We start from the raw sequence: 15,345 nt of genomic DNA on the forward strand, positions 1-15,345 counted from the left end.
GGGAGCTCTTGATTGGTCCGACAATAAGACACAGGAGCAGAATTCGACAATTTGGGTCAATGAGTCTGCCCCACCATTCCATCATGGCAGATTTATTATCCTTTTCAACCTATTCTCATGCCTTTTCCCTGTAACTCTTTATTCCATTCCTAATCAAGAAGTTATTTACCACTATATTTAATATACCCAATGCCTTGGCCTCCATAGCCATCCACGGCAAAGGATTTCATAGATTCACAACCATCTGGGTAAAGAAATTCCTCCTTGTCTCTATTCTAAAGAGATGTTAGAACATGGTCCCTCTGGTAAGTTAAACGAGGGCATGATTTAACTGGTGAATGGTAGGAATGTTGTAGAATAAAGAGACTTGTGCATTGTCAATAGACTGGGCCATGCTCAAAGACTAGGTAGTAGTCATGAATGAATGAATATGCCATAGTTGATACTGACTTTAATAGAAAATGCATGAATGATTTTGTTTCTATTTGTCTGCACGAATTGAGAATTGAGACTAGTTATTAAGATTTATATTAAGGAGGATTGCAGTAAATTTTGATGTAATAGTGATTTTTTTTAAAAATGAGTATTAATTGAACAAACTTCAGAAAACAGACTGTTGCAAATGGCACCATTTAAATGTTATTGCTTTCTTTTGGTAACTTTACAATTGGAAATGAATACTATGAATTAAATGTAAAATACAAGTTTCAAGAATTTGTTGTCCAACAATTACTTTGTGGTTTCTCTGGGACGGTGATGTGTAGTTGGAGAGTAATGATTTTTTATTATACTTAAAAAAAGTTCTATAAAAATAAATACTAACTTTAATGTTCATCTTGGAAGTAATTCGATTGTAACAAAAGTAAAAATGAAGTTATAAAGATGAGGAAAATTAAGGAAATGTGCTAACAATAAAATGTATGGATTCAATTTTTATGCTTCATTGAAATTAAAACAGGTTATAGAAAATCAATTAAAACTCAACAAAGTCAGAAAGAATAGTGATGTCATTGAACTTTATCTGGCTAAAGAGTAAGTAATACACTTTGTCATCTGTCTTTCATTCGAAATAATCAGAGATTAGAAAGTTGTTCTGTTTCTTTTTAATTTATTGACTTTTTAAAGTTTGTAATTAGAATTAATACAATATTGTAATTCCAGAAATGTAAGATGTTTAGCAAAGATGATAAATGCCAAAATAGAAGTAAAAATGGTAGAAATGTAAAAACAAAAATTGTTAGAATAACTGACAACTTATGGATTGGTGGCAGAGAGTATTTTCCTTCTGAGTTACCATCTGGGCCCATATATGAACATTAGAAATAGGTGCAGGAGTAGGCCATCTGGCCATGTCCTCAGGTCCACCAATTTTCCCTTACCCAATAACCATTAATTTCCCCACCTTGCAGAAATCTATCCAACTAACCAACTGTATCTGAAATAGATTTAATTTTAATTAAAAAAAATTAGAAATGCAGCACAGTAACAGGCCATTTTGGCCCATGAGTCCATGCTGCCCAATTTTCACCTAATTAACCTACACCCCCAGTAAGTTTTGAACAATGGGAGGAAACTGGACTTCCCAGGGAAAACCCATGCTGACATGGGGAGAATGTCCAAACTTATTGCAGACATTGCAGGATTCAAACCCAGGACCCGATCGTTAGCGCTGTAAAGGCGTTGTGCTAAACGCTATGCCAACTGTGCCGCCCATTTAATGAGGTTGCCTGGGCTGCTGCTTTGAGCAGAATTCCAGAGGTTCACTACCCTGGGTAAAGCAGTTCCTCTTTTTTCCCCCCCTTTCTTTATTTAATTTTCAATCAACATGAAGTTACAAAATAAACAAAATCAAAGAAACATTACAGATATATATAACAAAATACCAAAACTGAACTATATGTTGATATACAAAGAAAGAAGAGTCAACACATTATCATAATGATCAAATTCTGCACTATTGTTTATAAATACAAAATTACACTGTGCCAATCCCTAAAAGAAAAGTAGGAAACAGAAAAAAGAGAAACCCCCCCACCCCCCCAACGAAAAGGAAAAAAGAGAGGTAATTCTCCGATATAATGTGACAAAATCATCTGTTTTCCTAAAGCATTAATTACATACAGATGAAATATAATGTGATTCATCTAGAGCTTACTTCCTCCTTTAAGGGAAAAATGTCTTGACATAGACATCACTAGTGATACTGGAGATGGTGGTATTGGAGACCGGAGGGGTAAAATGTTCCTCTTCACCTCCATTTTAAGTTTGCGGCCCTGAATTTTGAGGCTATGTCCCCTTACTCTGGTCTTGCCAACCTGTACAACAGTATGCTGCAGTCTTTCACACTTTAAATAACAATACAAAATATTTTTACAATTTGGAGAATCATAGATTGTGATGGATGAAGAGATATGATCCCCCACACCAAACGGCAAAGTGCCTGAATAAATGAATGATCTATTTTTCCTTCCAAAGTGGAAGACCTTGCATTTACCTGCATTGTATTCAATCTGCCAGACCCCTCTCACTCACTTAACCTATTTAAGATTCAAGATTCCTTTATTGCCATGTCATGGTACCGATCATGTAACATTACACAAAATTGCCTTCTGCCTGCCATAAGGCAAACAAAGAGTCACCAGTAATGTCGTCCAGTGCCCCATACATCACGAGAGAAATAGAAGCAAAAGAGAGTCACTGAGTGACTGTGGATTCACCTCCAGCCTGCATAGAAGCCTGTTCGATTTATCAGCAACCCAAGCTTAAGATCCAATTTGATCAGGAAGTCTTCAGCACTGAGGTCCTTCTGGATCCATACCTGCCCTCAGGACCCTTTAGAATCCTAGCTTCTATCTCTGGTTCCCATGAGCCAATCTCCAGCAGCCCACAGCCTGTGAGTTCCCTAACAGCAAGTCACCTGCACCCAACAGGACAGTGAGCATAGCAGAGGACCAGTGAGGGGCTGAAGGACCGACACTGGCCCTCTGCTATGCTCACTGTCCTGTTGGGCCATTTCCTCTGCTTCTCCTTCTCTCCCCATGTAATCTCCCCATTTCTTGTGCCCTGTGCCAGGCCACTGCTCCCCTGGAGTTGCAAGTCCACTTGGCTGCTACAGAGCAAAGCACCCCCATCTTGAGTACAGACCTCGAGTTTGCAGGATGCTAAAATAAAACACTGTCAGCTTTAACAGCCATTTAAAGCCTATATGGAGCTGTCAGCATTAGGACCAGGTGGTTAACTCTTCAGAGCAGGGCTGTCTCCTCTCCCTGGTCCCACAGGAGCGGAATTGCTACTGTTACAAGAGTTCTGGCTGCGACACCATTTTTTTGATATTTTTCTGCAGACTTTCCACATCCCTTGCACAATCTGCTTTTGTACTCAATTTGGTTTAATCAGCAAACTTGGGGAGGCTGCACTCTGTTCCCAGTGCACAACTGGGGTACTACGGTGGCTGAATGTTTGCTCCCATCTTCACCAAGGGGTTCTGTGTTGCTTCAGAGAACATTTCCTTTTATATAAACACCTTTCTTGTTCTGACAACCTGACTCACCTCTGTGCAAGTTGGGTCCTAGAGGCACAAGCCTCACACTGACAACCCAGCTCACCTCTGTGCAAGTGGCAACAGTGAAAAGAATGTGTGTGCATTGAGGGGCATTGCTAGTTCAGCGGGGCAAACCTGTGCGTGTCCAACAAAGTCTCAGCGCTCCTCCACAGGGTCCATCCTCCCAGTCTTATTTATTTGAATTTATTTATTTCCTCAAATTTCTTTAGCTAGTTGTTCGAATTTAGGGATGATTGAATTCTGGATAATGGTCATTCATCTGTAGTAACGTGACATTTGCTATCTTCCAATCTGCCTGAGGATTTAACTACCTTTAGGCTCACTGGTTTGCTCAGCACTACCTCTTTTGTGAATGTATAGAAGTGCTCAGTTCCCATCACATCTATAACATTTCTCTTTGAAATGTTAGATGTGTCCTCCACCATGAAGACGGACACAAAACAGCTGTTCAGAACCTCATCTATTTCTGTATTCCCAATATTAATTCCCCCTTCTCACTTGAGCCAAAGTTTATATAATTATAAAACCTTTACACATTTATGCTAAACTATCTTTTCCCTTTAATATTGGCTTCATGAAATCCATATGTCATTTGTAAAAATGTATCAGAATATAAAATATTGTGTGTCATATATTTGTGTGTTTATATTACATCACATTTTTATCTGTAATTAAAGAAGAAATTTGTCACATTTTTAGAGAACTAACAGAAGTTCCTGATTTGTCAAGATTTAAACAGTTGAATTACTTGTGGTTAAATCACAACAAGGTGAGTGAAGATTTTTTGTAATGCATTGAGGGGCATTGCTAGTTCAGCGGGGCAAACCTGTGCGTGTCCAACAAAGTCTCAGCGCTCAGGGCCATCATGCAAGCCATTCTCTCCTCCATCGGTGAATTTAGACTTCTCACTGACTCTGGAAAGCAGTCAATATATTAAATGACCCATCCACCCCATGTTAGACTCTCTTCTCCCCCTCCCTTCAGACAGGAGATATATGAGTTTTAAAACATGCATCACCATATTCAAGGAGTTGCATATAAGACAGAAGATGAATGGATTGGCAAAGGAAATAGGATGAGGCCCAGGCACACTGTAGTGATAAGCTGGAGCAGCTAGAGAAACAAACATGGGAAAAAGCAATGAGATGTGGGCAGCCAGAAAGTAAGAATATAAGGAAAGAAATATCTATTAGTACAGCTGATTTTGGATGAAATACTAAATGGGATAACATTCCATTTTAAATGTGGCTGGGCCTTGATCTAACCCCCTGCTATCTTCAGCCAAGGCTAATCAGTTACCTTGACTATATTGAGCATTCTGGTTGGTTGCATCACTGCCTGGAACAGAGGTGCCAACTCTCAAGACAAGAATAAACTCCAGAGGGTTAACTTGAACTGCGACATCACAGGCACCGGACTTCATTCCATCGAGGACATCTACATGAGGCGGTGTCTTAAAAAAGCAGCCTCTATCCTCAAAGACCCACCATTTTTCACTCTGCTACCATCAGGAAAAAGGCACAGGAGCCTAAAGACAAGCACTCAACGGCTTCTTCCCCGCTGCCATCAGATTCCTGAATAATCAATGAACCAAAGACACTGCCTTACTTTTCATGCACTCATTAATTTTTTATAGTAATGTTGTAAGATGGTTATAATATGAATGTTTACACTAAGATGCTGCTGCAAAACAACAAATATCATGAATCGTTCATGACAATAAATTTTGATTCTGTTTTGAATCCTGAAGAATTGTATAAATATTAAGATCCCTTCGACCTAATAAAACATATATGAAGTTTGTTAATACGCAAAAATTCTATAGAAACTCAGCAGGTCCTACATTTAGTTTCTTTATGAGTGTCATCTTTCAGTATTTTATTGATCAATTTATAGCCTCATTGTGATTTATTGGAAAAGAAGGAGGACATACAGCTCATTATATCAATACTGGTCAAACAACTGATTTTTATTTAACTCCAGCCACATTCAGGTATTTTTTGTTATTGTGGTGAGGGTTTAGGCCTCATCTACTCCTTCAAACAGCAAGTGCCAGATTGCCACTCTTAATTCTACAACCTTTGTGTCAAATAACTCTATTTCCCCACCCCCCCATTTCTTAGAGAAATAGCCCTCTCAGAATTATACTGTATATTCACTTGAATCTCCCTTCTATTTCTTATGTTTTAAAGAAAACAACCTTAGGCTTAACTGTGTCTCTCCATAACTATAATTCACCAGCCCTGGCATGTCTTCATCAATCTCCTCTTCAACTTAACTCTACAATAACTCCGCCATAGTGGGAAAGAAATTATAACATTCCCCAAGTTTCTGGAGACATACATGGTGCTATGAAATCAATGGAATACAGGGTAGCTTGTTTTAAATATTGTTAGGTCAGGGACCAAACATGATTTTTGAAAGTGGTATCCAAATTAATCTGAAATAACAGTATCATGGTGGGAGCATAACCATTTCACAAATTCAAAGAATATAAGAAAATGGAGCAGGAAAAGGCCTTTCCAAACCTTGATCAAGAGCATGTCTGATCTCTGCATCAAACCATTTTCCTGCTCAATTTCTAATTGTTTGTTTCCTTTAATATTTAGAAATCTATTGATCCCTATTATGGTAGCTGCTGGTTGGTCATACATGACAGCTTGGACTGCTTCTTTAAATTTTGTAATGCTGATAAGATGATGCAGTCTTGATTAGTGCACACAGAGTATCATGGCCATTTACTGATGCAGGCAGCTATTCCTGGCACTGAACTCTGAAAAGGTTGGTTAACTGTCTGCAAATGAACAGAACTCATCGTTATCCAGTTAGTAGTCTGATCATTCCCCTGTCTTTTCTGCAATTCGCTCTTATTCACTAACTAGTGAATAAAATAATGCTGTTTCAGTTATTTTGTATTAAATCATTCTATTTCCATTTGGTTATCATAGATTAAAAAGATTAATTCCCTGAAAATGAATTATTGCCTCAAAGAATTATACTTACAAAACAACATGCTCACCGATTTAACAGGTACTACATCATTTCATGAGTAAAAAGTAATTTCAAATTGAATTGTTTGCTCATTTATGAATGTAATGATTGTTTTAGTTTTTAATTTATGTTTAATTTTGGAATTTATGTTTCATTTAATGTTATTGCTTTCATTATCATATTGACTGTTTTATATAACAATTGAAACAATGTTATATGCTCATCATTTAAAACAAATCAAATGCTGCACTTAAAAAAAATTAATTTCATGGATACAGTCTTCCACAGAACCGAGTGTTTCCAGTGCTTTTGATTGGAATATTTTGGTCAGTTTAATTAAGTTTACTTTTACATGAACAATTCCTAATACTATTGAGTATTTTTATTGCTAATTTTTTCATATTTTATAAAATTGACCCAACAGAAAAATTAAATACAATATTGTTTTATTTGGACCAAAGATACTGTCGAGAGATTTAATTGAATAGAAAATTATGAGAGGATGAAACTGTAAATAGAAAGCTACTATTTCCCCTAGAAGTTAGGTCATTAACTGGGGTCATAAATGTGAGTCGTGGGACTAGAGAGGAGATATTATACTCAGTCAGTCTCGAAGAGTCTGGTGCAATACACAAACATGTAGAAAAACTCAGCAGTTCAAGCTGCATCCACAGGGAGAGTCCAGATCATGTTCCCTGAAAGAGTATTGGAGGAAGAAACACTCACCACAATTAAGGTGTGTCTGGATTTGCATTTGAAGGCTCTTTTATTAGCAAGTTAGAGGCTGCGCTTGAAGGCTCTTTTATTAGCAAGTTAGAGACTGCAACCGTGTCTGCCTGTCCCGCATCGGACTTGTCAGCCACAATCGAGCCTGCAGCTGACGTGGACATTACCCCTCCATAAATCTTCGTCCGCGAAGCCAAGCCAAAGGAAAAAGGAAGAGGATATGTTCTGGGAAATGGGATGAATTTAACTTCAGTTTTTGGTCTATGTGGACATGATGGGATCTGATATTGATTTCTAAAATTGTTAAAAAGGTCATAAATTTTCTTTGTTGTTTTAATTATTATTTCAACTTTCACTTTTGCTTAATACTTATAATCACATTAACTCAGGGGCCAGCAAACTTTTTAAACCATGGGGCTATTCATGGAATCCTTGATCTCTCATCAACCCCCAAGCATGTAAAATAAATAAATACATTTTATCAATGGTAAAATTTCTCTATAGCCTAGACATTTATCAACCCCCCGGGGTCAATAGAGACCACTTTGCCAGCCCCTGGATTAACTCATTATGCTCCGATAGCTCAGTGGTTAGAGCACTGATCTTGTAAAACACAGGTTGTGAGTTCATTCCTCACTGGGGCCTCATTTTTGTGAGGGGTGTTGGATGAAGTAGCGACTGTGTTCCTTAAGGTAGACAAAGTTAAAGAATTTCATGTAGGTTACATTCTAAATGTAGTATTAAATAACAACACTGGAATATTTTCCTTTACTAGCATAACAGCCCCAGCATTATCTGCTAAATAATTAAATGTACTGAAAGTTCAATGTGTACTTTTAATGAGAGAGCGTACATGTTAAAACGAAAAGAATTAAATGGGGAGGCCCCATATGTAGATTAAGTTTGTTTTTTCATTAAATATTAGAAACTAATATTTAGGGGTGGCATGGTTCGCACAATACCTTTACAGCACTGGCAAAAGGGACTGGAGTACAAATTTTGTGTTGTCTGAAAGGAATTTGTACATTCTCCTCATGTCTGCGTGGGTTTTTCCCGAGGGCTCCAGTTTTCTCCCACTGTTCAAAAACATTCTGGGTTGTAGGTTAGTTAAGTGTGAATTAGGCAGCATGGACTCATGGGCTGAAATGGCCTGTTAAAAAAAATAACATCATGACTAATCTGATTGTAACCTCAAGGCTACATTTTCATCAACTCCTATCTTCACCTCCTTGCTTATCCATGATCTATCTCTGCCTCTGACCCTTCTTCTATTGCACATTGACAAAACAAGTTCCAAAAACACATAAATCTATTGAAAGATAGAGGTTTGATTGTCTGACTTAAATGAACAATCCTTGTACATGATCTCGAGTTCTGGAATCTACCACATGAGGAAAAGTCATGGAAGAGACACTGGGATTGTGTGTTGTCTCTCAGGCCCCCAGATCAAGTATGTCACTGAGTGGTGGGAAAAGTTTCTCAAGGTAAAAGATGAACAGCCAGAGATCTTTGTACAAATGACATAGGTGGAGGAAATGATGACGTCCTTCACAATGATTGTAGGCAGTTAGATAAAAGGTTGAGAAGCAGGATGCCAAGAATGGTTGGAATTTCCCTGGATTGGCAGGGGGTTGGGATTCGATGCAGGACAGAGGCAGGTGAGAGGTTAGAAGATGGTATGGAAAATAATGAGATAAAGTTTAGTAGGCAGGAAGAGAGGAAGGACTGTTGGTTTAAAATTTCCCTATCCTAATATGAGAAGCTAGACAGGTAAGGTGGATGAATATAGGATAAAGATAAATACTTGACTGGAATATGGTAGCCATACAGAAATCTGGTTAAGAGAGGGGCAGGACTGGCAGTTCAACCTTTCTGGTTACCCCGCAAATAGCATTTTTCAACTGCTCCTGTCAGGTAAGAGATACAGGAGTATCAACAGCTTCTTCCCATGGCCATTGAGAATGCTGAACGACCAAAGGAACTGTTCACATAACCAAGTCTCTCATATTCAGGAAACTATTTATTTCTTTGAATATATGAATACTTGTCCTGCATATGTATTATTGTTTGTACTTGTGTTATGTCTGGTTGTATGTCTGCATATTTTGCATAAAGGACTGGAGAACACTTTTTCATCAGATTGTACTTGTGCAAGCAGATGATAATAAACAACTTGATAGTGGCTATGGAAGATTCCATGTCAATGGTCAGATGTAACATTAACAGATGGGTCAGCTTGTGAAGCTATAATCCCATGGTGGAGCTGAGGAGCAAGAAGACATAGTCATCTTGTTGGGAATGTACTGCAGGCCACCAAAGAGTAAATGGGAATTAGAGAAAAAAAATGCCAGGAGATTGCTGCTAGGTGATGGGCTCTGATGGCTCAGTGGTTAGAGCACTGGTCTTGAAAACCAGGTGTCGCAAACAAGGTGTCGCAAGTTCATCCCTCACTGAAGCCTCATCCCTGTGAGAGGCCTTTGACAAAGTGACAACTCTCTCTTTTTGGAGGACAAAAGTTAAAGAATTTCATGTATGTTACATTCTAAATGTAGTATTACGTGATTAAAAAATGGAACGTTTAGTTGTCAGTCAAATAAGGTTGACATAGGAGGGGATTTTAACATTCTGAATATTGAATGGGAAAGTCATAGTGTGAAAAGTTTAGAGTGGTGGAATTTGTCAAATGTGTTCAAGTTTCCTCCAGCATATTGTAGACAGTCTCACAAGGGAAAAAGGATCGCTTGACCAAGTGTTGGGAAATTGGGAAGGGCAAGTGGATGAAGTATTCATGGAGGAGCCTTTCGGGACCAGTGACCATTGTTCAATTAGAATAAAAGTTATTGGAGAAGGACAGAGCAGGACTATAAGTTAAATTTGGAATTGTGACAAGACCGAATTTGAAAGTGTAAGACAAGAACTGCTTGAGTTAATTGGACAGGATGTTTGAAGGAATAATGGAATGTTTTCAAAATTGTGCTGACGAAAGTCCAGGACATTCATATTCCTGTTTGAGTGAAGGGTCAGACATGCAAGCAAAAATGGCAACACAGGTAGATAGGGTGGTCAAAAAGCCTTTTGGCATATCGGCCTTCATTAGAATATTAACTATGGGTGGTCGTGTAGTTTTACAAGATGTGGTAAAGCTCATGCATTACGTTCAGTTTTAGTCACCCTGCTGCAGACACAATGTTGTTAAGTTCAAGAGGGTGCAAAAAAGACAAACAAGAATGTTGTCAGGACTCAGGGGGTGTGGGTGTGGGGAGGGGACTGAGGTATGGGAGAGGTTGAGCAAATTTGGGTTTAATTCCTTGAAGCACAGGGTGATGAGGGGTAATCTCAGAGGTATACAAAATCATGAGAGGAGATCGGGTGAACTCAGAGTCTTTTGCCCAGAAAAGGAGAATCAGTAACCAGAGGACATAGATTTAAGGTAAAGGTGGAGGGGGGGGGGGGGGGGGGGGATGCGAGCGAGGAGAGAACCTGAGGGGTAATATTTTTATACAGAGTGTGATGAATATATGGAATGATTGAGGCAGGTACTATTGCAATGTTTAAGAAACAAAATTGGACAGATAGATGAATACTGTAGGTTTAGATGGATTTGGGCCAAACCCAGTGAGGTGGATGGAGTGTGAATGGGACATTATGGTTGGTGTGGGGATGTTAGGCTGAAGGGCCTGTTCCCACACTGTATGACTATGAGATTAAGTCTTCTTCTCATCCTCCCAACCAAGACCATAAATGTTTCATTGTACTTCATCGTTCAAGGCTAGTGTACAACTCCTAATAAGACAATCTGCCCATGCTACACACCAGATCAGCAAATCTTCTCTCTGAACTGTTTCCATCACATTAACATTCTTTGTTAAATAAAGAGGCCAATGCTATACACAATATTTAAGATGTGGTCTCACCATTGCCTTCTCTAATTGAAATGTAACCTCCCCACTTTTTAATTCATTTTATCTGCCAACTTTCCTCATGCAGCATATGCATACTAGCATTTTCACAAATTAGGCTGGAGGGCATTCAGAAATAGGAAAAAGAAGTAAAAAAGTAGTTTAGAGGATGTGAAAAAATTGAAGAACTGTGATGAGGTCTAAGGGTGAAAGACATTAGAACCAAATGAATATTAATGTTATATAATTTCAATAATTATTCTGCTTCTTCCACTTGCACCAACTCCCCTCTGCAAGTTAAAGTTGTTCTATTTTTTAACTTTTTGTAGTTCTGATGGAAACACAGTAAAATCTTCAAAAGAAAAATGTTAAACAAAATATTCCAATTAAAGATTTGTTTTATTTGTTACAACACAGTTTTAAAAATTGGACCAGATACAGCATGGTGTTGTATTTTAGACAGTGAACACATCATCTAAATAACATCTGAGAATGGAATCAGTTCAGTGCTAGTTGTGATTTATTAGAAGTGATGAAAACTGGCTTAAATTCAGGAAAATTGTGATCACATCCAAAATTTTTTTTTGTAAAATTTTAATAACAATCGCTTAATTGTTATGAATAAATGTGATTGTGAGGAGCAAATTTTTAAAGCCCAGAAATAATATCCAGATTTTATAGTGTGGATGGTGATTCACTCCTTAAATTCGGTTTTATATTGTTCACGTGAAATGCACAGTTGCTCTCGTGCATGGCTCCCAGAACACTGGTTCATTTTAATATATTCAGAAAACTGATCTTTGGCAACACTTCCATCCATCATTTTCCATCAGAATTACAAATGCTGAAAGGTGAGTACAATTACATGGCTGCTTCTTTCCCATCTACAGTATTTAGTGTAGTAACCAAAGGAGAATTTCTCCAATATAATCACTAGGTTTCTTGTTCATTCGCATGATAAATGCGTGTTTGTGGTTTGCCAGTCAGTTTATGTGCTCCAGACTGATAAAGGCACTCATTTATGTGAATATATTTTGGATTATGTTCCATATCTTAGGTACTCTGAAACACTTGACATCCTTACAGATATTGATGCTACACAACAATGGGCTTATTAAGCTGGAGAAGGTTGTAGCAGAATTTAAAAAAATGAGGTGGATGCACACATTAAGTAAGCAAAATAGTTTTGGAGTACTAAATACTTCATTTGTTCGGCCTGTGGCTTTTACTAGCAATTAGTGTAGAATAATTTATTATAAAATACATAACATATTATGTATTATAAAAGTTACAAATATGCACTGCCATTTAACTTTTACTTATTACAATGAAATTTTGATATCTGCTTTTTAGCTGCTCACTAATCTGATAGGTTCAGCATCTGACACAGTGGGTGCTGACATGTACACCAGCCTTAACCCTTCAGAACCCCTGCTCTTGACCTGCTCTTAAAATGTGATTGCTGCCCTCTCCTGTAACTCACCTGGCTCAGATTTCCACATTCTATTGAAACTTACGAGGGTCTTGCTTCCCACGATTCCTTGAAACTTAGCAGCTTCACTGCAAAATTTAATATACTGTGTTACGTCTTAGATTAAAGTGAATTAAATCATGTTGAAATATGAATTGGAATTACATCCAATATTATGAAAAATCTGCTACTTTTGCATACCAAAATTTGAAGTATTTTGCATTAACTTTTTATTTACTGTGTGATGCCAGCAGGTTTTCAACTGGCTCTCTGCTGTTGAATTTTATTCTGATCATTAAAATAAAGCATACACTTAAATGTCAGAGTGCTGCTGGTCCCATGTAACCCAGTACTATCTGTCACATGGTTGTGTGGTTGGTGACTAAACTGGCTCCCCACCAGGCTTGCCTGGTGCAGAGGGTGGCTAGACACCCTGCAAGACCTGTCAAAGGGCGGACAAACCCTCTTGTAGGGTCAACGACCATCTAGCAAACGTGCTGTGAAGCGCAGAAAGGGCATCACTTGCATCGAAGCGTGGTCTGGCCATTCACTGCAACAGAGCTTCCCCAGTCATCTTGGGCCTCACCATACTGCTGGATCCGGGATGGAATGTTGAGAGGGTGGGTCCGAGGCTGTGCAATCCCTACTCACCTAAATCCATTCACGCACACGGTGTTCCTTTCTGAGGAGTGGTGTATCCTCATATCAAACCGCACAAACTGACTGAAAGGAACCATCATCATCCTATGGGATGGATAGCCATAAAATAGTTAAATATCAATTTTGTCCATGACTGGTGATAAAACACTTCAACTGTTAAAACGTAAACTTTTGCAAAGTGTAAATGTCATTAGTTTTTAGTTAAATGCATTATTTCACTTATTCAAACACAGGTAATACTCAGCCTCTCAATCTTAATCCTTGATATTATCCAAAATGCTTCTAAATTCTTCTAACCACCACCATATCCCACTTGTTCATCACCCTTGAGCTTACTAACTTGCATTGATCCCTGGTCCACCACCATCTCACTTTTTAAAAGTGTAGATCAGACCATGTTTTTTTAATGAGTGCTGGAGTTTTACAGCTTCAGGTACTCACCTTGGGTGCCATTTGTTTGGACTTTAAAACATTCTCCATGCCACTGCAGGTTTACCCAGATGTTTGATTCCCCATAACCCAAATAGGCAAATTGTGATGGTAAATAGCACAAGAGTTAAGGAAACTTGATAGGTATGTGAAATACACTTATTTGTAGGATATAGCAATCCAAGGAGAGCCATGGGATTGATGTGATTGCTTTGCTGGGCATGAGCATGGAGCCAGTGGGCCGAATAGTCTTCTGGGCTCCTTTCACATAGTAACAAGTAAGTTAGTTGAAGTTCTTGTGATTTCAATTCCTTTCAACAATTTGTCTTCCCTTCTCTGTGATATCTACTGTCTGTAGAGCAGAGAGAGTAATGTCTCTGCTCCCTTCCAATTCTGGCCCTTTACTCTCCCAAATTAGATATTTTTCATTCGTTTTTATTACTTGATGTTGGTAAAAACTCTTAATGAGCTTCAGTGAACGAGTCCTGTTGTTTGCTGAGTTGGACCTTCGTGTATAATTAAAGCATCTTTCAACATTCAAGTATCAAGGTACTAATGCAAATATAGTTAATTCACATTTCCTAGTTTCCTTTTTAAGTTGTAAATTTCATGGACTTTCAGATTTATTCAATAATCCATTGACACAAGATAAAGATTATCGTCTATATGTCATCTACCATCTCCCTTCAGTGCAGCTCCTTGATAGACAATGTGAGTCATTCAAATTTTCTGAATTGAGAATTCTGGATTCTGATAGCTATGAGAGGCACAGTAGGTAACTTACCCATGCTTTGCTGATACAGACATTCTGCAGAGTGAACGGGATGCTGCTCTGGGTTCCTACAGACAAGACCAAATGCGGATCCGTCAATCTTTGGCATTTGGGCAGAGGGTACAGACTCATTTACTTAAACAGACAGTACCAAAGAAAAGTGATATATATACAGGTGGGAATTTGTAAAATATTTTATAATTAATGAAATTAATAACAGTTAAGAATAGAGTAGTTGTGCTTAGCTATAAATAATTTTATAAGTGTATTTGATAGTGAATTATTAAAAACGATGACTATAATTTTTTCATATCCTGTAAATTTTATCACAAAACATTGAATAGACTTGGCTTTGAATGCAGCAGAGATGGATGCTAGTCGTTGCACATGACGACAAGTCACTGCCAGTAAGGTCACTACTGGCTGTACTGACAATAAATTCCACTCCTCCAAAGACTGATGCAATTATAAATCAATCCACATCTTTACGGAGGGTCATAATTTCTCACATCTGCTTCTGAAATGTGCTGTGATATGATTGAATAAGCTCAAATTCAGGTTTTCATTTTGCTCACTTTTTTTAGAATTTTACACCATTGCATCTGTGAGGAAGGTGTTCTTGGGTGCACGCATTAGTACATTAGATCATTTAGGTGCTGAAAATATCAGAAAATCATGCTCCTTTACTGGTCCACATAATTTATCCATTATTCATTTTATTCAGGCCAAAGTCATATTTCTTTTATAATTTTTTTTCTTTAAGTTCAGTATTTGCCATGTGGAAGGAATGCATTATCTGATAAAAAAGGATTTTGCATTAGGAATTATATTATTA

The 15,345-nt window shown here is 38.0% G+C and overlaps 1 protein-coding gene and 1 long non-coding RNA gene across 7 annotated transcripts in view; one reads left to right on the forward strand and one right to left on the reverse strand.

The window, feature by feature from the left end:
- Positions 1-15,345, forward strand: part of LOC138751482 (leucine-rich repeat-containing protein 72) — a 31,394-nt gene that overhangs the window by 2,379 nt on the left and 13,670 nt on the right. For 5 of the 6 annotated variants that reach the window (XM_069913784.1, XM_069913786.1, XM_069913787.1 and 2 more), the window contains exons 2-7: positions 959-1,032; positions 4,262-4,331; positions 6,511-6,592; positions 12,236-12,349; positions 14,360-14,449; positions 14,542-14,685. In XM_069913784.1, the coding sequence (XP_069769885.1) occupies positions 959-1,032; positions 4,262-4,331; positions 6,511-6,592; positions 12,236-12,349; positions 14,360-14,449; positions 14,542-14,685 (574 nt within the window). The remainder of the gene's footprint in view (positions 1-958; positions 1,033-4,261; positions 4,332-6,510; positions 6,593-12,235; positions 12,350-14,359; positions 14,450-14,541; positions 14,686-15,345) is intronic. The other variant, XM_069913785.1, reaches the window with a different exon arrangement.
- LOC138751485 (uncharacterized) lies at positions 8,131-14,583 on the reverse strand. The gene is made up of 4 exons (XR_011349975.1): positions 14,523-14,583; positions 13,301-13,393; positions 12,662-12,738; positions 8,131-8,429 (listed from the first exon to the last, which is right to left on the reverse strand). It is a non-coding gene; the product is annotated as an uncharacterized lncRNA (long non-coding RNA).

Source organism: Narcine bancroftii, chromosome 1 (assembly GCF_036971445.1).
Source record: "Narcine bancroftii isolate sNarBan1 chromosome 1, sNarBan1.hap1, whole genome shotgun sequence".
Taxonomy (NCBI): Eukaryota; Metazoa; Chordata; class Chondrichthyes; order Torpediniformes; family Narcinidae; genus Narcine; species Narcine bancroftii.